This window comes from Palaemon carinicauda, chromosome 45 (assembly GCF_036898095.1).
Source record: "Palaemon carinicauda isolate YSFRI2023 chromosome 45, ASM3689809v2, whole genome shotgun sequence".
In the NCBI taxonomy this organism is placed as follows: domain Eukaryota; kingdom Metazoa; phylum Arthropoda; class Malacostraca; order Decapoda; family Palaemonidae; genus Palaemon; species Palaemon carinicauda.
This window is the reverse complement of record NC_090769.1, coordinates 24,402,257-24,427,267: the sequence shown is the minus strand read 5'-3', so window position 1 is coordinate 24,427,267 and position 25,011 is coordinate 24,402,257. Positions and strand designations below refer to the sequence as shown.

General features: G+C 44.7%; 1 protein-coding gene across 15 annotated transcripts in view; it reads right to left on the bottom strand.

Annotated features, from left to right (window-relative positions):
- The window catches only part of LOC137634971 (G protein pathway suppressor 2), a 219,386-nt gene that overhangs the window by 44,661 nt on the left and 149,714 nt on the right, over positions 1–25,011 (bottom strand). For 8 of the 15 annotated variants that reach the window (XM_068367547.1, XM_068367549.1, XM_068367546.1 and 5 more), the window contains 2 exons: positions 20,825–20,981; positions 2,049–2,166 (listed from right to left, as the gene is read on the bottom strand). In XM_068367547.1, coding sequence (XP_068223648.1) covers positions 2,049–2,166; positions 20,825–20,981 — 275 coding nt within the window. The remainder of the gene's footprint in view (positions 1–2,048; positions 2,167–20,824; positions 20,982–25,011) is intronic. The other 7 variants (XM_068367558.1, XM_068367555.1, XM_068367551.1 and 4 more) reach the window with 1 other exon arrangement.

The following is a 25,011-nucleotide window of genomic DNA, read 5'->3' as shown; positions in this document are numbered from 1 at the left end:
GTTATATTGAATTAGTATTAAGCAATGCATTAAAAACACAATAAAGTGTTAAGTACTTACCAACTAAGAAAAGCAAGCTCTCAACTGTTCAAATAAAATGTCTTTTAGCCAAATAACAATTAAAATAGTTTCTATGTTTATTTTCAAATGATGTGCACTGTAGATAATGGCATACAATCCAACACTACATTAGGATTATAAAAAAAAACTAGTTAAAAGAGATTCCAGAGTCACACATGGTTTGCTGAAAAGGATTATTTTTGTAAATGATATGTGAAAAGCTTACAAAAGAGATAGACAGCTAGATACATGGACACTGAAGGGAACAAATGAAAGGTATTAGTCAGAAGGCAGTGTAGCTGGGAGCTGAGCAAAATACTTTAATTACCCTCTACAATATGCACCATAACATACAAGTGGTCATCCCTTTTGTCACTGACACTGCATAAAGTGGTCAGATTGTGTAAAAATAAAAATCCTAACTTTCTGATTTCATTGCCTGTGTTTTCTTAAATCTGATGTAATACTGAATATTTTCCAATTCATACTGCGTTACTGATATTAATAGATATATCTCTATCCACCACATGTAAAAAGTCAACTGCACAACATTCAATCTGTAATACATTTTTTTTGCAGCCTAACTCACCTTGTATTGAAGATAAACCAAAACTCTATGGCCTTGAAAAACAAACCTTGTCACTACACAGGCATGCAACATGCTTGATTACAGGAAAAAAAAAAACTTTATCAATTACTAAAAATTCAACATTCAAAATGTATTTTTCAATCCAGAAGCCGTAAATGCTCCACAGGATTTGTCTTTTCAAGAGAGGGAAATATTACTGATATTATTGTAGTCATTGATTACTTTACTAATATCTTCCATAGAAGCAGCCATTAACATGGAATGGGAATAACACGAAATATATTACCCACTGTTTATTTAATCTACCATAGTCCCTGCTTTTATTTCCTTACTAAAATCAGTGCATGTAAGATGATGGAGATGTTGTGATTATATACGAGCAGCGAAGTTTCAGTTCTAAAGCGGTATTAAAACCACAACTTGGTTTCGCATCAATTTTTCATGCTATATATATCATGTTTATCAAAAGGTGCTGCTTCCTCCGGTGCCTAAGATGACCGCAGAGGTAGCAGCAGTAGGGGATTCAGCATTATGAAGCTTCATCTGTGGTGGATAATGGGGGAGGGTGGGCTGTGGCACCCTAGCAGTACCAGCTGAACTCGGTTGAGTCCCTTGTCAGGCTGGGAGGAACGTAGAGAGTAGAGGTCCCCTTTTTGTTTTGTTTCATTTGTTGATGTAGGCTAGCCCCCAAAATTGGGGGAAGTGCCTTGGTATATGTATGTATGTATGTATCAAAAGGTTAAATTCAATATCTTCACTTGATATTTCATCCCAAAAATAGAAAGCACTTCAAGTCTACTTTTCATTAACCTTTAAATAATAGATACAAATTTTCCCTTGATCAGCACTTTCATCTTTTGTGGTCTACTGAAAAATCTCCCTTATTGTACATAAACATGCAATGAACATACAATGACCATATAATTTCACTTCAGAATATGGCAGTCTGAAAGTAAACATTCAAATCCATAAGCACTCCAAAACAATGTTCCCAAAAGCATTAAGGTAAACCTACACATACATAACACATAAGGTATATTAACCCTTTTACCCCCTGGGTATTTGGAACTTTCCAACCCTTAACCCCCAGGGGGTTATTTTTTTTTCCAGCACATTTTGCAGTATATTTTTTTTATATTGCTCTAACAGCCTTAATTTTTGTCAAAGGGAGGTCAGGTTGGTCTCATTCTCTTGGAAAATGCCTGAATTTTCTCAAAAAATTATCAAAAAATATGAAAAACAGATTTTTATAGCATTTTTTTGCAAGGACGTACCAGTACGTCCATGGGGGTAAAGGGATGGCTTTTGTGAAACGTACCAGTACGTCCTTTGGGGGTAAAAGGGTTAACTAATACACTTAAGCATCCTTAACTTCTCAATGGATAAAAAAAAAACTCACTTGATGTGGGGATTGTCACAGATCCAGTAGGAGGTGCGTGGCCCGCCAAATTCTTGAAATTATAAGCATAAGATGCCTGCGGCGGTGGTGTGGGTGAACGAACACGCTTAATGGTACTCTAGAAATAAACAAACAGGAGAAATAATAATAATTAGGATATAAAAGAATTTTACCTTACTTTAATAAAAAAAAAAAACTTTGTCTAGGCTACATATTAAAATAATTTTTAAATACATCTTCATACATGACAGCAGGCCTGCTGTCATCTTGAGACATCGCACGTTCCAGCGATTTGTCGTCACCTTTATACAAGTTGAATTATGTTATTTTCATTAGTAAAATAAATTTTTGAATATACTTACCCGATAATCATGTAGCTGTCAACTCTGTTGCCGACAGAAATCTACGGTCGGGATACGCCAGCGATCGCTATACAGGTGGGGGTGTACACAACAGCGCCATCTGTGGTCAGGTACTCCAGTACTTCTTGTCAACACCACCTCAATTTTTTCCTCGGTCCACTGGTTCTCTATGGGGAGGAAGGGTGGGTCAATTAAATCATGATTATCGGGTAAGTATATTCAAAAATTTATTTTACTAATGAAAATAACATTTTTCAATATTAATCTTACCCGATAATCATGTAGCTGATTCACACCCAGGGTGGTGGGTGGAGACCAGCATACATGTTAACAAAGAAGCTAAGTATCCCGTATTTTATTTTATTAGTTATTCAAAAATAACATAAAATAAATAAGTACCTGGTAAGGAAGACGACTTGAACCATTACTCTGCCTTTATTAAGTACGTCTTCCTTACTGAGCGTAGCGGTCCTCTTAGGATGCTGAACGATTCTTAGGTGCTGAAGTATAAAGGGCTGCAACCCATACTAAAGGACCTCATCACAACCTTTAACCTCGGCGCTTCTCAAGAAAGAATTGACCACCCGCCAAATCAACAAGGATGTGGAAGGCTTCTTAGCCGACCGTACAACCCATAAAAAGTATTCAAGAGAAAGGTTAAAAAGGTTATGGGATTATGGGAATGTAGTGGCTGAGCCCCCGCCTACTACTGCATTCGTTGCTACGAATGGTCCCAGGGTGTAGCAGTTCTCGTAAAGAGACTGGACATCTTTGAGATAGAATGATGCGAACACTGACTTGCTTCTCCAATAGGTTGCATCCATAACACTCTGCAGAGAACGGTTCTGTTTGAAGGCCACTGAAGTAGCCACAGCTCTCACTTCATGTGTCCTTACCTTCAGCAAAGCAAGGTCTTCTTCCTTCAGATGAGAATGTGCTTCCCTAATCAGGAGCCTGAATTAGTAAGAAACTGAGTTCTTAGACCTTGGAAGAGAAGGCTTCTTGATAGCACACCATAAGGCTTCTGATTGTCCTCGTAAAGGTTATGACCTTTTTAGATAGTACCTAAGAGCTCTAACTGGGCAAAGTACTCTCTCCAGTTCGTTCCCCACCAAGTTGGACAGGCTTGGGATCTCGAACGACTTAGGCCAAGGACGTGAAGGAAGCTCGATTTAGCAAATAACCGAGCTGCAAGGAACATGTAGCCGTTTCAGATGTGAAAACTATGTTCCTGCTGAAGGCGTGGATCTCACTTACTCTTTTAGCTGTTGTCAAGCACACGAGGAAAAGAGTTTTAATGTGAGGTCCTTAAAAGAGGCTGATTGGAGAGGTTCAAATCTTGATGACATAAGGAACCTTAGAACCACGTCTAGATTCCAGCCTGGAGTGGACAACCGACGTTCCTTTGAGGTCTCAAAAGACCTAAGGAGGTCCTGTAGATCTTTGTTGGTGGAAAGATCCAAGCCTCTGTGGCGGAAAACCGCTGCCAACATACTTCTGTAACCCTTGATCGTAGGAGCTGAAAGGGATCTTACGTTCCTTAGATGTAACAGGAAGTCAGCAATCTGGGTTACAGTGGTACTGGTTGAGGAAACTGCATTGGCCTTGTACCAGCTTCGGAAGACTTCCCCTTTAGACTGATAGACTCTGAGAGTGGATGTCCTCCTTGCTCTGGCAATCGCTCTGGCTGCCTCCTTCGAAAAGCCCCTAGCTCTTGAGAGTCTTTCGAAAGTCTGAAGGCAGTCAGACGAAGAGCGTGGAGGTTTGGGTGTACCTTCTTTACGTGAGGTAGACGTAGAAGGTCCAGTCCTAGAGGAAGAGTCCTGGGAATGTCGACCAGCCATTGCAGTACCTCTATGAACCATTCTCTCGCGGGCCAGAGCGGAGCCAACCAACGTCAGCCGTGTCCCTTTGCGAGAGGTGAACTTCTGAAGTACCCTGTTGACAATCTTGAACGGCGGGAATGCATACAGGTCGAGATGGGACCAATCCAGCAGAAAAGCATCCACGTGAACTGCTGCTGGGTCTGGAATCGGAGAACAATACAACGGGAGCCTCTAGGTTATCGAGGTAGCGAACAGATCTATGGTTGGCTGACCCCACAGGGCCCAAAGTCTGCTGCAAACATTCTTGTGAAGGGTCCACTCTGTGGGGATGACCTGACCCTTCCGGCTAAGGCGATCTGCCATGACATTCATATCGCCCTGAATGAACCTCGTTACCAGCGTGAGCTTTCGATCTTTTGACCAGATGAGGAGGTCCCTTGCGATCTAGAACAACTTCCACGAATGAGTCCCTCCCTGCTTGGAGATGTAAGCCAAGGCTGTGGTGTTGTCAGAGTCCACCTCCACCACCTTGTTAAGCTGGAGGGACTTGAAGTTTATCAAGGCCAGATGAACCGCCAACAGCTCCTTGCAATTGATGTGAAGTGTCCTTTGCTCCTGATTCCATGTTCCCGAGCATTCCTGTCCGTCCAAAGTCGCACCCCAGCCCGTGTCTGATGCGTCAGAGAAGAGACGACGGTCGGGTTTCTGAACAGCCAAAGGTAGACTTCCTTGAGAAGAAAGCTGTTCTTTCACCACGTGAGAGTAGACCTCCTCTCTTCGGAAACAGGAACTGAGACCGTCTCTAGCGTCATGTCCTTTATCCAGTGAGCAGCTAGATGATACTGAAGGGGGCGGAGGTGGCGTCTCCCTAACTCGATGAACAGGGCCAGCGATGAAAGTGTCCCTGTTAGACTCATCCACTACCTGACTGAGCATCGGTTCCTTCTCAGCATGCTCTGGATGCATTCTAGGGCTTGGTAGATCCTTGGGGCCGACGGAAAAGCCCGAAAAGCTCGACTCTGAAGATCCATACCCAGGTAGACAATGGTCTGGGATGGGACGAGCTGGGACTCCTCAAAATTGACCAGGAGGCCCAGTTCCTTGGTCAGATCCATAGTCCATCTGAGAATCTCCAGACAGCGACGACTTGTGGGAGCTCTTAAAAGCCAGTCGTCTGACGGAGCCGGACACAAGATCATGGTACTGCTGCACAGTCTGTGAACTGTCAACCATGGGGAAGCGAGGAAGTACAGCGACAACCCGAAGCTGTCTAGACTGTCTGGGTCGTACAGACAACTCCTTATCGGGTTGCTGAGGTTGCCGCACTGCGTCACAACAAGTCACTTCTGCTGGTTGTTGAACGTCTTCCCAGTGACACACTGACTCCGTAAACAAAAAAATCCTCTAACAAGGACTAAGCTTGGACTGCATGTCTTGCAACAAAGCTCAAGGTCTATGGAAGCAGGTGTGGTAACAGACGGGGTTAGCGACTGAAGTGGAACCATTACCCTCCCTGGAAGCATGTTATGCTTAAATAAAAGTCCATAGGAGGCTAAGCAGCTAAAGGCTCCTCTCCAAATGACAGAGTCCTCAAGGGAATATCAGAAGGAGGGAGAATAGCACTTTCTCATCTACAGGAACCATATCCGAGAAAAGCTAAGTTCTCTCAGTGAGGGTTTCACTGGTGCAAAAGCAGCAGACCAGAAGGCAACGTTATGAAACTGCTTGACAGTCTTGTGAGTTGGCAACAACCAAAGATGTGTGACTGAGGAGCATGCGGTAAGGTATGCAGAGCATGCTGTATGTAGAGCATGCTGTAAGGAAAGCAGAGCATGTTGCATGGCGTGCGGCTTATGCTGCATGGGATGAGGCTCATGCTGCATGGGATGAGGCTCATGTTGCATGGTATGAGGCTCATGCTGCATGGGATGAGGCTCATGCTGCAAGGGATGAGGCTCATGCCGCATGCGTTGAGGAGGATGCCGCATAGTATGAGGCTCCTGCCTCATGGGTTGAGGCGGTTGCCGCATAGCATGAGGCTCCTGCCTCATGGTTTGAGGAGGATGCCGCATAGCATGAGGCTCCTGCCTCATGGGTTGAGGAGGATGCCGCATAGCATGAGGCTCCTGCCTCATGGGTTGAGGAGGATGCCGCATAGCATGAGGCTCCTGCCTCATGGGTAGAGGAGGTTGCCGCATAGCATGAGGCTCCTGCCTCATGGGTTGAGGAGGATGCCGCATAGCATGAGGTCCCTGCCTCATGGGTTGAGGAGGATGCTGCATAGCATGAGGCTCCTCATAGCATGAGGCTCCTGCCTCATGGGTTGAGGAGGATGCCGCATAGCATGAGGCTCCTGCCTCATGGTTTGAGGAGGATGCCGCATAGCATGAGGCTCCTGCCTCATGGGTAGAGGAGGTTGCCGCATAGCATGAGGCTCCTGCCTCATGGGTTGAGGAGGATGCCGTATAGCATGAGGCTCCTCATAGCATGAGGCTCCTGCCTCATGGGTAGAGGAGGTTGCCGCATAGCATGAGGCTGCTGCCTCATGGGTGGAGGAGGTTGCCGCAACGCATGAGGCTCCTGCCTCATGGGTGGAGGAGGTTGCCTCAACGCATGAGGCTCCTGCCTCAAGGGTTGAGGAGGTTGCCGCATAGCAAGAGGCTCCTGCCTCAAGGTAAGAGGAGGTTGCTGCATAGCGCTGGTACCTGCCAACTCCCAATGCGGCAGCTCACGCATGGAGGCAGGAGGAGCCTCAACATCATACGTCTGGCAGGGTGGACTGCGCAGAGGTGGAGGAGCGCTCGCAGGAGGAGGTGTGCTAACCTTCTCTGCCTGAAACTCCTGCATCAAAACCGCAAGCTGAGACTGCATTGTCTGCAGCATAGACCAACAACAAACGGAGCTACTGTCCGTTGAGACTGAGGGTCTAAAACAGCTGGTGCGGCAACAGACGGAGTTACTGCCTGTTGCGGTACCACCTTGCCTCTCTGGGAGGTATTCAGTTGTCGTACTGCAGCAAGTCCGAACTGACCCAGTGCTAATGGCTACACCTAGGAGTTGGACTTGCGCGGAAGGGACCGACTTGCACTTAAAAGCTGCAAGATTTGGTCCAAGGTTTCTGCGAGAAACCTCTTCCGCAGACGAGGAATAAATGGGCTCTCTCGTCTTTGTGTGGGTGGGGTGATCACGTCGGCTACGTGAGTTGGTTACACCCGAAACCACAGAGGGAAACGTCTGTTCGTCGATCAAGGCCTGATGAACCCATAAGTCCTTCGACGTTACTTCTCCCCTGGGCTTGGGAGCTTGTAAGAGGTCCCAGACTAGGCGAACAACTGGCACGAACAGACGAACCCTCGAACGCAACACTGTAACACTTTGCGCTTATCACTTTATCACTTTTGATTTTCTGTTTGCACTTATTTCACTGAACTCGAAACTTTAAGTGGTTTGTACCTGAAACACGCAATTCTATCCTTCATTAAAAGTTAGTAATCGCGAAAACAGTATTACAATGTAACAGAAAAACATAATGAAAGATAAATAATTCAGTGGCTGGAAAAGAGACTAAACACTAGATCAAATAAACTACGTTTAAAATCTCTCACCGCAAAAAGCCTGGGAACAAGAATAAAACTCTAGAAACGTTTACCTTCTTCCCCTAAAGAGACTAGGGAGAAGAGCAAAAACGATAACAACGTTACCCGCTTGAACGAAACGTTTACCCTCCTCTCTCTCCCTCCGTCTCTATCTCTCTCTCTCTCTCTTTTGACTTAGAACCTGAGAGATGAGCCCAATTATATATATCGTTAAAACATATTATTGTTAAAGGAAAAAACTAAAAGATTTCCCAAATAAAAAGTTCCTTTATTAGAATTAAAACCATTTAAGCTAAGAAAGAATGAACAAAACGCTAGAATCGGTTTACTCTTACTGCAACGTGAAACCGTGAATCTCTCTCTCTATCGTAACGATAGAGCGCAAGTTGAACGTTCTGAACGTCAACAACTGCAGAGACAAAACAAAACGTTAGTTCAACTTTGAAAACAGTACGAGACTATCAAAGAAATTCTTTCAAAAACATTAAAATAGCATAAAATGTTAACAGGTAAAAACGAAATGACGGGCTCAATGTTAATTAACTTCGGTTCCAAGAAAAGACCGCCTACTATTAGGAAAGGTCGCATATAAACAAAAATAAAAACTAATTTTAATAAGTTTATAATAAAAGGAAGTTAATCTATAACTTTGTTAAGCAAAATTAAGAAAGAGAGTCTATACTCTCTTCGACACCAACACTTCCGACTAAGGGAAGGGTCGGCCATTTAAAAGTGAAAGAGAGTTCATACTCTCTTCGTCACCAAAATTAAATCAAATTAATTCCAAAAAACTTGCTAAGCTAATGATAAAGCTTCCTGAATAGCGAAGGCTAAACTCTAGAGCAAATACATCACCAAATCGTGAACAATAACTCCAGAATCAACAGCGTATCCATGTAGGTCTAGCCGGAGGCACGACAGAGGAAAAATTGTGGTGGTGTTGACAAGAAGTACTGGAGTACCTGACCACAGATGGCGCTGTTGTGTACACCCCCACCTGTATAGCGATCGCTGGCGTATCCCGACCGTAGATTTCTGTCGGCAACAGAGTTGACAGCTACATGATTATTGGGTAAGATTAATATTGAAAAAACATAATTTTATGTGCAACAATGCATTCATAATTCCTTTATTTTTCTTTTTTTTAAAGGTTTTCCACCAGACATTGCACAAACCATGATTTTATAACAAACATGATTCTTCTTTTATCTTGAATACTTTGAAAGATGTTTTGATGGTAGTCTTATGACAGTCTTCCTTCCCAAAGATAGTTAGAAATATTATTTCAATATCTATTTCATGAGTATACCCCAGATAATGCACAAGCAATTTAATTCTTTTCTTTATTTCATTACCAGACTATATACTGTACTGCATAGTATAGATATTTATGACTTTGTTTGCCAAATTAGTTAGTTATTCTTCTGAACAAATGTACTTTGGTTGTTTCTTTATATTTTCTTTCACCTAAGATTTCTTGTCAGTAATAAAACTGTTAATGACATTTTAAGGTATTTTAATACTTAACACAAAAGTATAAACAAACAGTATTTCTCTTTAAGGTGAGTACTGGAAAAATGCAGGATTTCTTACTGGCAGCCAACTGCAATCGTTGATGTGTTTGTAATAATACTTCTGCTTTTATTGCATAAGCAAACTACCGAGTGATATTTTTCAAAGCATTATACAGTAATACAAAATAAAACACTTGACAAGTGAAGCTAAAGAGAAATCCCTCTTAGAGTTCTCTTGCTTGAGGGTACACTCAGGCACAATATTCTATCTAATTTCTCTTCTTCTTCTTTTGTTAAGGTTTTTATAGTTTAAACAGGAAATATGTTATTTTCCTTAGTAAAATAAATTTTTGAATATACTTACCCGGTGATCATGTAGCTGCAGCTCTGCTGCCCGACAGAAAAAACCTACGGGCGGGATACGCCAGCGATCGCTATACAGGTGGGGGTGTACAACAACAGCGCCATCTGTCGAGTAGGTACTCCAGTACTTCTTGTCAACAAAGAACCAATTTTCTCCTCGGTCCACTGGGTCTCTATGGGGAGGAAGGGAGGGTCCTTTAATTCATGATCACCGGGTAAGTATATTCAAAAATTTATTTTACTAAGGAAAATAAAATTTTTCAATATTAATCTTACCCGGTGATCATGTAGCTGATTCACACCCAGGGGGGTGGGTGGAGACCAGCATACATGTTAACATTAGAAGCTAAGTATCCCGTATTTCATTTTAGCAGTTATTCAAAATAACAGACATAAAATTAATAAGTACCTGGTAAGGAAGTCGACTTGAACCATTACTCTGCCTTTTTAAGTACGTCTTCCTTACTGAGCCTCGCAATCCTCTTAGGATGCTGAGCGACTCCTAGGTGCTGAAGTATGAAGGGCTGCAACCCATACTAAAGGACCTCATCACAACCTCTAATCTAGGCGCTTCTCAAGAAAGAATTTGACCACCCGCCAAATCAACCAGGATGCGAAAGGCTTCTTAGCCTTCCGTACAACCCAAAAACAACAATAAAAAGCATTTCAAGAGAAAGATTAAAAAAGGTTATGGGATTATGGGAATGTAGTGGTTGAGCCCTCACCTACTACTGCACTCGCTGCTACGAATGGTCCCAGGGTGTAGCAGTTCTCGTAAAGAGACTGGACATCTTTAAGGTAAAATGATGTGAACACTGACTTGCTTCTCCAATAGGTTGCATCCATTACACTCTGCAGAGATCTGTTTTGTTTGAAGGCCACTGAAGTAGCGACAGCTCTAACTTCATGTGTCCTTACCTTCAGCAAAGCAAGGTCTTCCTCATTCAGATGAGAATGGGCTTCTCTAATCAAAAGTCTGATGTAATAAGAAACTGCGTTCTTCGACATCGGTAAAGCAGGTTTCTTAATAGAACACCATAAAGCTTCTGATTGTCCTCGTAATGGCTTCGTACGTCTTAAATAGTACTTAAGAGCTCTTACTGGGCAAAGTACTCTCTCTCGTTCGTTTCCAACCAAACTGGACAGACTTGGAATCTCGAACGATTTGGGCCAAGGACGAGAAGGGAGTTCGTTTTTAGCTAAAAAACCAAGCTGTAAGGAACATGTAGCCGTTTCAGATGTAAAACCTATGTTCCTGCTGAAGGCGTGTATCTCACTGACTCTTTTAGCTGTTGCTAAGCAAACGAGGAAAAGAGTCTTTAAAGTGAGATCTTTCAAAGAGGCTGATTGAAGCGGTTCGAACCTTGCTGACATCAGGAACCTTAAAACCACGTCTAAGTTCCAACCTGGTGTGGCTAACCGACGCTCCTTTGAGGTCTCAAAAGACTTAAGGAGGTCCTGTAGATCTTTGTTGTTGGAAAGATCTAAGCCTCTGTGGCGGAAGACTGCTGCCAACATGCTTCTGTAACCTTTGATCGTAGGAGCTGATAGGGATCTGACCTTCCTTAGGTGTAAAAGGAAGTCAGCTATCTGCATTACAGAGGTACTGGTTAAGGATACTGATTCGCCTTGCACCAGCTTCGAAAGACTTCCCATTTTGACTGGTAGACCTTGAGAGTGGATGCCCTCCTTGCTCTGGCAATCGCTCTGGCTGCCTCCTTCGAAAAGCCTCTAGCTCTTGAGAGTCTTTCGATAGTCTGAAGGCAGTCAGACGAAGAGCGTGGAGGCTTGGGTGTACCTTCTTTACGTGCGGCTGACGCAGAAGGTCCACTCTTAGAGGAAGAGTCCTGGGAACGTCTACTAGCCATTGCAGTACCTCGGTGAACCACTCTCTCGCGGGCCAGAGGGGAGCAACCAACGTCAACCTTGTCCCTTCGTGAGAGGCGAACTTCTGCAGTACCTTGTTGACAATCTTGAACGGGGGGAACGCATAAAGGTCTAGATGGGACCAATCCAGAAGAAAGGCATCTACGTGAACTGCTGCTGGGTCCGGAATCGGTGAGCAATAATTCGGGAGCCTCTTGGTCATCGAGGTAGCGAACAGATCTATGGTGGGCTGACCCCACAGGGTCCATAGTCTGTTGCAAACATTCTTGTGAAGGGTCCAATCTGTAGGGATGATCTGACCCTTCCGGCTGAGGCGGTCTGCCATGACATTCATGTCGCCTTGAATGAACCTCGTTACAAGCGATATCTTTAGATCTCTTGACCAGGTGAGGAGGTCCCTTGCGATCTCGAACAACGTCATCGAATGAGTCCCTCCTTGCTTGGAGATGTACGCCAAGGCTGTAGTGTTGTCGGAGTTCACCTCCACCACCTTGCCTAGAAGGAGGGACTTGAAGCTTCTCAAGGCCAGATGAACTGCCAGTAGCTCCTTGCAGTTGATGTGTAGTGCTCTTTGATCCGGATTCCACGTGCCCGAGCATTCCCGACCGTCCAGTGTCGCACCCCAGCCCGTGTCCGATGCGTCCGAGAAGAGAAGGTGGTCGGGGGTCTGAACAGCCAGTGGTAGACCTTCGTTGAGAAGAATGTTGTTCTTCCACCACGTTAGTGCAGACTTCATCTCCTCGGATATAGGAACTGAGACCGCTTCTAGCGTCATGTCCTTTCTCCAGTGAGCAGCTAGGTGATACTGAAGGGGTCGGAGGTGGAGTCTCCCCAACGCGATGAACTGGTCCAGCGATGAAAGCGTCCCTATTAGACTCATCCACTGTCTGACTGAACATCGGTTCCTTTTCAGCATGCTCTGGATGCGTTCTTGGGCTTGACTGATTCTGGGGGCCGACGGAAAAGCCCGAAAAGCTTGACTCTGAATCTCCATACCTAGATAGACTATAGTTTGGGATGGGACGAGTTGGGACTTTTCTATATTGACCAGGAGACCCAATTCCTTGGTCAGATCCATAGTCCATTTGAGATTCTCCAGACAGCGACGACTTGACGCAGCTCTTAAAAGCCAGTCGTCCAAATAGAGGGAGGCTCTGATGTCTGCTAAATGCAGGAATTTGGCAATATTCCTCATCAGTTTGGTAAACACTAGAGGTGCCGTGCTTAGGCCAAAGCACAGGGCTTGGAACTGGTAAACCACCTTCCCAAAGACGAACCTTAGGAAAGGTTGGGAATCTGGGTGGATGGGGACGTGAAAGTACGCGTCCTTTAGGTCTAACGAGACCATCCAGTCTTCCTTCCTGACCGATGCTAGCACCGACTTTGTCGTCTCCATGGAGAACGTCTGCTTGGTGACAAAGACATTTAGAGCACTGACGTCCAGCACCGGTCTCCACCCTCCTGTCTTCTTCGCTACTAAGAAGAGACGGTTGTAGAAGCCCGGGGATTGATGGTCCCGGACTATGACTACCGCTCCCTTTTGAAGCAAGAGAGACACCTCTTGCTGTAAAGCTAGCCTCTTGTCCTCCTCTCTGTACCTGGGAGAGAGGTCGATGGGAGTTGTTGCTAGAGGGGGCTTGCGCAAGAATGGAATCCTGTACCCCTCTCTGAGCAACTTCACAGACTGTGCGTCTGCACCCCTGTTCTCCCAGGCCTGCCAGTAGTTCTTGAGCCTGGCTCCCACTGCTGTCTGGAGACGATGGCAGTCAGACTCTGCCTTTTGAGGACTTGGAACCCTTCTTCTTTTTGCCACGTTGACTATCGGCACGGGTACCTCCTCTGCTGGAGGTTCTGCCACGAAAGGGCGGAATGAACCTAGATGCAGGTGTGTCCATCCTAGGTCTAGGCACGGAAGGTAAAGCTGCTTTACGTGCGGAAGACGCCACCAAGTCATGGGTGTCTTTCTGGATCAACGAGGCGGCAATCCCCTTGATCAGCTCTTCAGGAAAGAGACACTTGGATAGCGGAGCAAACATCAGCTCAGACTTCTGACATGGTGTGATCCCCGCCGACAAGAAGGAGCAAAGGTGATCTCGCTTCTTAAGAACTCCTGACACGAAAGAAGCCGCAAGCTCGCCAGACCCATCCCGAATGGCTTTGTCCATGCAGGACATGATGAGCATGGCAGAGTCCTTGTCCGAAGGGGAGGTCTTCCTGCTCAACGCTCCCAAACACCAGTCCAGGAAGTTGAAGATCTCAAACGCACGGAAAACTCCCTTCAAAAGATGGTCCATGTCCGAAAAGGTCCAGCAAATCTTGGAGCGTCTCATAGCCAGTCTGTGGGGAGAGTCTACCAGACTTGAGAAGTCGCCCTGGGCAGAGGCAGGAACTCCCAAGCCAAGATCCTCTCCCGTGGCATACCAGACGCTAGATTTGGAAGCAAGCTTGGTCGGGGGAAAGATGAAAGATGTCTTCCCAAGTTGCTTCTTGGCCTGCAACCACTCTCCCAGTACCCTCAAAGCTCTCTTGGATGAGCGAGCGAGTACGAGTTTCGTAAAGGCAGGAGCTGCTGACTGCATGCCTAAAGCGAACTCAGAGGGAGGTGAGCGTGGAGCTGCAGACACAAACTGGTCCGGATACAACTCCCTAAACAGGGCAAGGACTTTCCTAAAGTCTAAGGAGGGAGGCGTAGTCTTGGGTTCGTCCATGTCGGAGTGTTGATCGTCCAAATGCGCAGCTTCGTCGTCATCAGAGATTCCTTCATCCGAATGCTGAGGAGGAAGCGGCAAAGGAGGAGAAGAAAGCTGAACGGCTGAATCCGGCAGCACGGGTGCAAGCGTAGCTGCACAGGATCCAACATCATGCCGCTGCTGGTCAGTCTGAGAGCTGGCAACAACAAAAGCGGAGTGGTGGTGCGTGGTGGGGACTGCCGTGGGTTGCGGAGACTGCCGCATTGCGTCAAAACACGGCAGCTTGACTGCACCTTCCCACTGCTGATGCGGTAGCTCACGCATGTCAACGGAGGGTGCCGCATGTCGGCTAACGTCAACATGCGTCTGGCAGGGTCGACTGCGCATCGGTGGTGGAGCTCTCACAGCCGGAGTGTGGGAGCAGGCAGCCGCAGTGTCAGCTGAGCGCACAACCGTGGCAGGTTGTAGGTTAACGGGTGCAGCGTCAACCTTCTCAGCACGATACTCCTGCATGAAGGAGGCTAGCTGAGTCTGCATAGACTGCAGCATAGACCACTTAGGGTCTACAGCGGTTGGTGCGGCAACAGACGGAGTGATTGCTTGCTGCAGAACCACTCTACCTCTCTTGGGAGGTGTGCAGTCTTCGGAAGACTGCGGCGAGTCCGAACTGACCCAGTGGCTACACCTGGGCCGTTGGACTCGCTCGGAAGGGACCTTGCGCTTGAGAGGTCGTGAGACCTTGGTCCAGCGTTTCTGTCGAGAAACTACTTCCGCAGACGAGGAATGAATAATGGGCTCACTCGTCTGTTTGTGGGTGGGACGATCTCTGCAAGATACGTCCTCAACCACTGAGGGTACATCTGTATGCTGATCAAGGCCTGTCGAACCCTTTGGTCCTTCGACATTGCTTCTCCCCTGGGCTTGGGAGCTTGCAAGAGGTCCCGGACTGGGAGGACGACTGGCACGAACAGATGCACCCCCATGCGTAACACTGACACTTTTCACAACACTTGCACTCACTACACTTCCCACTGCACTTTTCTCCTTCAACTCTTTGACGTCGGCCAAGAGTTGATTGCGGTCATTCGCTAATGACTCAACTCTGTCACCAAGAGCCTGAATGGCACGCATCATGTCTGCCATCGAGGGTTGCTGAGAGCTAGTAGAAGGGTCGGGTGTAACCACTACAGGGGAAGGAATAGGTTGTGGGGCATGGGGAGAGGAAAAATCAAAAGAGCGAGAAGAACTCCTCCTGATCCTATCCTTCTCTAGCCTACGTGCATTCTTAAGGAATTCTTGAAAATCGAATTCCGAAAGCCCAGCGCATTCCTCACATCGATCTTCCAATTGACAGGCTTTACCCCTACAATTGGAACAAACGGTGTGAGGATCAATAGAGGCCTTCGGAAGACGCCTAGAACAGTCCCTAGCGCTACACTGCCTGTACTTGGGGACTTGAGTAGGGTCAGACATCTTGAATTAGTCAAAGGGGGGAAATCCAAAATCTATCCAAGTCGTCAACAAATAATCCAAAAACTAATCAATAAAAGCTTGAAAAGGTATTGATGATAACTCCTGTACAGCGAAAGCTAAAAACTAGAGAGAATACATCACCAAAAAGCGTGAAAATCAACTCCAGAAACAACAGCGTATCAAGTAGGTCTTGCCGGTGGCACGACAGAGAGAAAATTGGTTCTTTGTTGACAAGAAGTACTGGAGTACCTACTCGACAGATGGCGCTGTTGTTGTACACCCCCACCTGTATAGCGATCGCTGGCGTATCCCGCCCGTAGGTTTTTTCTGTCGGGCAGCAGAGCTGCAGCTACATGATCACCGGGTAAGATTAATATTGAAAAATCTAATTTAATGTTGCTACTCTTCTTAAAATATTTTATTTTTCCTTGTTTCCTTTCCTCACTGGGCTATTTTCCCTGTTGGGGCCGCTGGGCTTATAGCATTCTGCTTTTCCAACTAGGGTTGTAGCTTAGCAATTAATAATAATAATAAGTGCTACAACAGTTGTGACTAGAGTACATTCATTGCTTTTAGTTTAGGCTACTAAGACTGAAAGACCGATATAGGTACGAACTCAATAAAATTTTCAGCATAGTACTAAAACCAAATTGGAAATAAGGAGTATGCATGAAGAAAATTGGTTACAGTGGTACCTCGGTTCACAAGTTTAATCTGTTCCGAGAACGAGCTCGCAACACAAAATGCTTGTAAAACAAAAATTTTTCCCTTAAGAAATAAAGGACATTCACTCTATGCCTTCCACACATCCATACATTAATTTCTAGAGGTTTGTAATGTTATTTAAGAAACAAATTATAATCCATAATATATGATATGAATACAAATTAATAATTCATAATAAAAACAAAAATATACAGTACAGTACTAACAGATAAACTCGCGCTTTACCTTTAAGGAGAGTCATGGCTGGTGTGAGGAGGAGGAGGAGGAGGAGGAGGAGGAGGAGGAGGAGGAGGAGGAGGAGGAGGAGGAGGAGATGGTTACTGCATGGATAGAGAATCTCCCTCTATGAGAACTGGTAAAATATTGAGATTTCTCTCTTGAATGAAGTTCACTATCACTAACTGAATCTCTCAATTTACACTTTATAGACACTTGGTCATCTTTTGTTTATATTCTTACAGTCAAATTTGACAAGGAACATATCATGAGACAACTGCTTTTAATCTTTCTTTCAAATGGCATGAAAATTGGGTAAAAATCACACGAACACGACGTGAAGACTGAGTGAGTGGCATATAGGTATTACGCGACTGATTTCGTGCTAGTCTCATTAGTATTTGTCCTAAAAACTGCGCATATGCAGCATAAAAGAACATCTGCATCTCCAGAGGTGAAGCAGGAGTTGGGAAAACCTACTCTGGCTGACAAAGCACTAGTAATGCCCAAGGAAGACTAACTTCCTTGGATTTAAGGGTGTCATCATCATACAGTTACACACAGAGAAGGGATAATTGCAAGCAGTCATGCCACTCCACCAAAAACTGCACAAGGGTGATTGGATTACGTAATGGCAGATTTATATATGAACCTGCTACACAATTGTGGTTTTACCCAGAAATAACAGCATATTCTTGTATTTTTCACTGAATTTATCCAGGTTTACCTAGATAAGACAGCATGTCTGCAGACATCCATATATTATAGAAAAAATGATAACAGCTAAAATCTGAAAAGCAGTAAGAGTATGTGTGTATAGTTTGTGGTCAAAGTAATAAGCGAATATCTTGGTGATTGACAGGTGGGGTCGGCTTCCTTGCCAAGTGACAGTAGTTAAACTATTTTCTTAAATTTTAGAAAGTTTCAACTTTATTATTAAAGTCATACAGGCCACATAAACCAAGGCACAAGGATCGGGGTAACGGAACAGGGGAAGGGACAAACACAGGGTGACCATGTCAACAGTAATACGCGGGGAAACGTCTGGCACCAGGGCAATATGCACTTTTCATCTATGGTCAACCATAAGTGTGTTACCTACAGATCCCAGCTCTTCCTGGTCAGCACTGGTGTCACAAGATGAGCCTTTACAATTCTTTAAACTTGGGAGGTACCACTGGGGACACCACTGGAGTCACGGGCCCTAAGGACAGGTCGACACCTTTCACCACTGGCATCACCAAGGGAGACACTGGGACTGAGGACACCCGGAGATAGGTAGATTTAGCTACCTACTCCCCTAATAATTTATAAAGGGCCTACATAAAAGTCCTAAGGAGGCACCCAAGCCTTACTTAGGTCAAACTCGTCGTCAGTGGTAAGCACAAAAACGGAGAAGAGCCTACAACCTCCAATGAGGTGCAGCAAACACTGGGAGATACCCACATATCACCAAAGTCTGAAAGCCACCTGACATAGTACTGAGGGCTCCTTGCTCCTGAAGAATAGTTCCCAGTGACCAAGCCAAGGGCAAAAGTGCAGGAGTGCTGATAGCAAGTGCAATCAATGAACATACAGAAGAAGTAAGAGATCTGCTCAGTGTATTCTTGGCTGTTATCAAGACGTACTCCAAAGTAGGCTTAGCCACTGCATGGGAAACAACACACATTCAGCAAAAGGGGATGATTATGAACAATTATGCTCTTTAAAGAAGCACAGAGAGAAAGAGAGAGAGAGTGGATCTATAGCAATTATTTACAAAAATTGGTTACAAAGTCCATTCTTTCCCTCCCAAGTACAAATCTATTGCTTCACATCCAAAGCAATTAACAGCCAACATTCACTTCTAAAAAGAAAGGCAACTGAAAATTTTGATTAAGAATTCATCAGTATATCCGTAGTTGTTGCAGCCAAAACCATGAGTGAAGAACTTCCAACCAATGGAGGGGCCGGGATTCTTGTCCTTGCTCACCAACTGTCTTTAACTACCCTGTTATCAATTTCAACGGCTATTCCAGCTCTTGATGAAAACAATATTTTTATTCAAAGGACGAAATATTTGTATACGCGAAGGAACAAAAGCAGTCTTGACAGTCACATCACTGACTGATGACCTCAAAGGCTCATATCAGGAAAGTGTAAGAGACTAAAGAATATAGGTTACTGCTTGAGGTCTGGGGTGGGTTAGACTGCTCAAAGATCTTCATACACTTAGATAACTTTCCCAACAAGAAGAGGTCTATGCTCTAATGTCAGAAGACAAGGCTCAAGGCTGAACAGTAACCTTTCAGAGCCATGAATCTTGGTGAAGATCAATGAATAAGTTTGCAATCTGCGCTAGAGATGCTAACAGATTGGGATACCATTCGGCTTGTGGCCATCTTGGAGTAACCAAGTTCATCTAATACCTGGTGTGATCAACATTCGGTTAACGCAATCAGAGCGAATATGATTAAGAATAGGCATTGAGATAATCCCACAGTTGTTGGAAAGCATCCTCAAACACTGCCCAAAGATCTAGAAGGAAGAATAAGGCACCGGGAGCTTATTATTTAGCCATGTGGTGAATAGGTCGATTCACTGTGAGCATTACAAAGTTGAACTAACTCTCCAAGCTTACTGATGCAGTCGCCTGATGGAGAGATTCTCCTCGGTGCTGTCTATCAGCATGCCCAGATACTTCAACCTCTGCTTACGTGTGAGATTAGATTTCTAATTTATCAAAATTCCCAGATTGCCAAAAAAGGTAAGAAGGCAATCTCAATTTTGTAGTAACTGCCTCTTTGAAGAGGCCACGATTAGTCAATCCTTGATACCTCTAAAGATGTATCCCGTAAGAGTGGGATCAACGCCGCCACTGGTGTGAACATTTGGATGAATGCCTAGGATGTACTGTAGTGCACAGTACAAAACACAGGGTCTTGAACTGGTACACCATTTCGTTATGGAAGAATCAGATACTTTCGAGAGAACTGATAAATTGGAACTTGGAAGTGAACATCCTTCAATTCGAAAGCATTAAGTCTCCTTCTCTGATGGACCTCAGTAAACTTTGTAACCTTTCCATCCTAAATATGATTGCTGTACAAACTGGTTCAAGGGAGAGGTTGATGACTGGTCTCCAGACCCCAGTTGATAAAGGAGTCAACTGTAGATCCCCAAAGATTAATCTCAGACATCTTCCATTGCAATCTTCTCCAACATGCCTTACACCTCTGCAGAAATACTGTGGCTTTCAGTGATAATGGAGGATGGTTACAGATTCTCCAAAGGCATACACCTAAATTATTCTTTGAGAACAGCTATTGAAATAATGTCTTAATTGTACTGTATTCTAAAACAAAGTGATTGTAACATTTGAGAAAGGGCAATAAAATAAGCAAAATACAAGTCCTCTTCCACTGAATTATTGGGTAAAGAGATTTTGCAAAGCTTTAAACCAGCATTTTAAAGTTACAAAACTTCTCATGGATCTCATCAGTATCAAATAACTTACTTTAAAGGAAAGAAAATTTTGGAATCATTGTGAAGAGCCAAATGAGTAAAAAAAAATGCTATCATATATAAGGTTACATAAATTTCAACGGTGAACTTCCAGTAAGATACCAATTATTATTCCATAAAAAATGGGTTTCATAAGAGTTTCTGCTTGTTGTATAAGTAAATTAAATCTGAAGTTGTTTTCATATAAAAGAAGCAAGTTATTATCAAGTCAGTACAGAAGAAAATACAATATGGTGAAATTAAAAACTAAAATGTACACAATACTTTCTTCTTTAACCTTTTTACCCCCAGGCTATTTGGAAATTTCCAACCCTTAACCCCCAGGGGTTATTTTTTTCCAGCACATTTTGCAGTATATATTTTTTTTAAATTGCACTAATAGCCTTAATTTTTGTCATAGAGAGGTCAGGTTGGTCTAATTCTCTTGGAAAATGCCTGAATTTTCTCAAAAAATTATCAAAAATATGAAAAAAAATTTTTATAGCATTTTTTTGCAAGGACGTACCGGTACGTCCATGGGGGTAAAGGGATGGCTTTTGTGAAACGTACCAGTACGTCCTTTGTGGGTAAAAGGGTTAATATGATATGAAAGGAAATACTGCAATATAAAATTACATACTTGCGTTAATAAGGGCTGTGGCTGCGAGGGTGGGACTTTGTACCCGTGCATGGGAAGTGGACCTCTTCCCGACACAATGCTTGACTGGAAAAGCATTTGAGGGTGACCGCCCAAAGGAATAGCACCATGTGAGTAAGAATGAACGGCCATCATTTCACTGAAAATGATAAAACATTAGGAGTCATAGACACATGGAGATAATCAAGATGATACTTAAAAGATAACGTCATCCTCTTTCAAATACTGTACATAAAAATGATATTTTAATTATAAAATAAATTTTTGAATATACTTACCCGGTGAATATATAATAGCTGCTGCTCAGCGGCTCGACAGAAAACACACACAAAAACTCGCGAGCGATCGCTATGAAGGTTGCGGGTGTGCCCACCAGCGCCAACTATCGGCCAGATACCACACATGCATGTAAACAAGCCTTCAATTCTTCTCGTCCCGCTGCGTCTCTATTGGGGAGGAAGGGAGGGCCTTTAATTTATATATTCACCGGGTAAGTATATTCAAAAATTTACTTTATAATTAAAATATCATTTTTAAATATTTAACTTAGCCGGTGAATATATAATAGCTGATTCACACCCAAGGCGGTGGGTAGAGACCAGAGTTAATTAAGTTTACAGCGTATATGCTTAGAGTTTTTGACAGTTATCAATATAACAAAACCCAAATATATAGGTACCTGGTAAGGAAGTTGACTTAGACGATTACTCTGCCTTGTAAGTCTGTCTTCCTCACGAAGCCCAGCGATCCTCTTAGGATGCTGAAGGACTCCCAGGAGCTGAAGTATGAAAGGTTGCAACCCATACCAACAGGACCTCATCAAACCCCTAATCTGGGCGCTCTCAAGAAATGACTTTGACCACCCGGCAAATCAACCAGGATGCGAAAGGCTTCTTTGCCTTCCGTACAACCCAAAAAAACAATATTAAAAAACATTTCAAGAGACAGATTAAAAAGGATATTGGAATTAGGGAAGTGTAGTGGTAGAACCCTCACCCACTACTGCACTCACTGCAACGAATGGACCCAGTGTGTAGCAGTCCTCGTAAAGAGTCTGGACATCTTTTAAGTAAAATGACGCGAATACTGACTTGCTTCTCCAAAAAGTCGCGTCCATGATACTTTGCAGAGATCTATTTTGCTTGAAGGCCACGGAGGTTGCTATAGCTCTAACTTCGTGCGTCTTAACCTTAAGCAAACATCGGTCTTTCTCATTCAAGTGGGAATGAGCTTCTCGTATTAAAAATCTGATAAAATATGACAAAGCATTATTTGACATAGGCAATGATGATTTCTTAACTGAACACCATAACGCCTCAGATTTACCTCGTAATGGCTTAGTACGAGCTAAATAGAACTTAAGAGCTCTAACGGGACATAACACTCTCTCCAGTTCGTTGCCTACGATCTCTGATAAGCAAGGAATATCAAAAGATTTAGGCCAAGGACGAGAAGGCAGTTAATTTTTGGCCAGGAAACCAAGTTGAAGAGAACAAGTGGCTTTTTCTGTAGAAAAGCCGATGTTCTTACTGAAGGCATGAAGTTCACTGACTCTTTTAGCCGAGGCCAAGCACACTAGGAAAAGTGTCTTAAGAGTGAGATCCTTCAGGGAGGCTGAATGTAATGGCTCAAACCTGTCTGACATGAGGAACCTTAGGACCACGTCTAAGTTCCATCCAGGAGTTGCCAAACGACGTTCCTTAGAGGTTTCAAAAGACTTAAGGAGATCTTGTAGATCTTTATTGTTGGAAAGATCTAAGCCTCTATGCCGAAAGACCGAAGCCAACATGCTCCTGTAGCCCTTGATCGTGGTAGCTGAAAGGGAGCGAACCTTTCTCAGATGTAAGAGAAAATCAGCGATTTGGGCTACAGAGGTACTGGACGAGGACACAGATGCTGACTTGCACCAGTCTCAAAAGACTTCCCACTTCGACTGGTATACTCTAATGGTAGAAGCTCTCCTCGCTCTTGCAATCGCACTGGCTGCCTCCTTCGAAAAGCCTCCAGCTCTAGAGAGTCTTTCGATAGTCTGAAGGCAGTCAGACGAAGAGCGGGGAGGCTTTGGTGTACATTCTTTACGTGGGGCTGACGTAACAGATCTACCCTTAGAGGAAGACTTCTTGGAAAGTCTACCAGCCATCGAAGTACCTCGGTGAACCATTCTCTCGCGGGCCAGAGGGGAGCAACCAACGTCAACCTTGTCCCTTCGTGAGAGGCGAACTTCTGCAGTACCTTGTTGACAATCTTGAATGGTGGGAATGCATACAGGTCCAGATGAGACCAATCTAGTAGAAATGCGTCTATGTGTATTGCTGCTGGGTCTGGGACTGGAGAGCAATAGATTGGAAGTCTCTTGGTCATCGAGGTTGCAAAGAGATCTAAAGTGGGTTGACCCCAAGTCGCCCAAAGACTCTTGCACACGTCCGTGAGGAGGGTCCATTCCGTAGGAATTACCTGACCCCTCCGACTGAGGCAGTCTGCTAAGACGTTCAAGTCGCCCTGGATAAACCTCGTTAACAGGGAGATGCCTCGATCTCTTGACCAAATGAGCAGGTCCCTTGCGATCTTGTACAGCGTGAGGGAGTGGGTGACTCCTTGCTTGGAAATGTATGCCAAGGCTGTGGTATTGTCGGAGTTGATCTCTACCACTTTGTTTCGAAGGAGACTCTCGAATTTCATCAAGGCCAAGTGGACTGCCAAAAGCTCCTTGCCGTTGATGTGCATGTTCCTATGACTTGAGGTCCACAGACCTGAGCATTCCTGACCGTCCAGGGTCGCACCCCAACCCAAATCCGACGCGTCTGAGAATAGTACGTGGTTTGGGTTCTGAACTGCTAGGGAAAGTCCCTCTCTCAGACTGATATTGTCGTTCCACCAATTCAGACATACCTTTACTGGTTCGGAGATCGGGATTGAGACCGTCTCTAATGTCTTGTCCTTTTTCCAGTGAAAGGCTAGATGGAACTGGAGAGGTCGAAGGTGTAGCCTTCCTAGCGAGACAAACTGCTCCAGGGATGATAGAGTTCCTACTAGACTCATCCAATTCCTGACTGAGCACCGTTCTCTCTTCAACATCAGTTGGACTTTGAGCAGGGCTTGCTCTATTCGGGTGGCAGACGGAAAAGCCCGAAAAACTGGACTGCGAATCTCCATCCCTAAATACAGTATAGTTTGGGATGGAATCAGCTGGGACTTTTCTAGGTTGACCAAAAGTCCCAATTCCTTGGTCAGATCCTATGTCCAATGAAGATCCTGCAGACAGCGATGACTGGACGAGGCTCTGAGAAGCTAGTCGTCCAAGTACAGGGAGGCTCGGATTCCCGATAAATGGAGGAATTTTGCTACATTCCTCATAAGCCTCGTAAACACGAGAGGAGCAGGACTTAGGCCAAAGCACAGGGCCCGAAACTGGTATACTACATTGTTGAAAACAAACCTCAGAAACGGTTGGGAATCTGGGTGAATGGGGATGTGGAAGTACGCGTCTCTTAGGTCGAAAGAGACCATCCAGTCTCCCTTTCTGACCGCTGCTAAGACTGATTTCGTGGTCTCCATGGTGAACTTTGTCTTCGTAACGAAGACGTTGAGTGCACTGACGTCTAGCACCGGTCTCCAACCTCCTGTCTTCTTCGGTACTAGGAAGAGACGGTTGTAAAACCCCGGTGATTGAAGGTCCGAGACTTTCACCACCGCTCCCTTCTCTAGCAATAGAGACACTTCTAGGTTTAGGGCTTGTCTCTTTGACTCCTCTCGGTACCTGGGAGAGAGGTCGATGGGGGAAGTCGCTAGAGGAGGTTTGCGTACAAATGGAATTTTGTACCCCTCTCTGAGCAACCGAACAGATTGTTGGTCTGCGCCCCTCTTCTCCCAGGCCTGCCAGAAGCTCTTCAATCTGGCTCCTACTGCTGTCTGAGGCTGTGGGCAGTCAGACTCTGCCACGTGAGGACTTGGCTCCTTTCTTCTTTCCTCTCTTTCCCTCGGCACGAGTACTTCCCCTGCTGGGAGCTCTGCCACGAAAGGGCGGAATAAATCTGGACGCCGGAGTGTCAATCCTAGGTCTAGCAGAAAAGGATGCAGAAGGAGTCCCTTTGCGAGCAGAGGACGCCACCAAGTCATGGGTGTCCTTCTGCACAAGTGAAGAAGCTATGTCCTTAACCAATTGTTGCGGG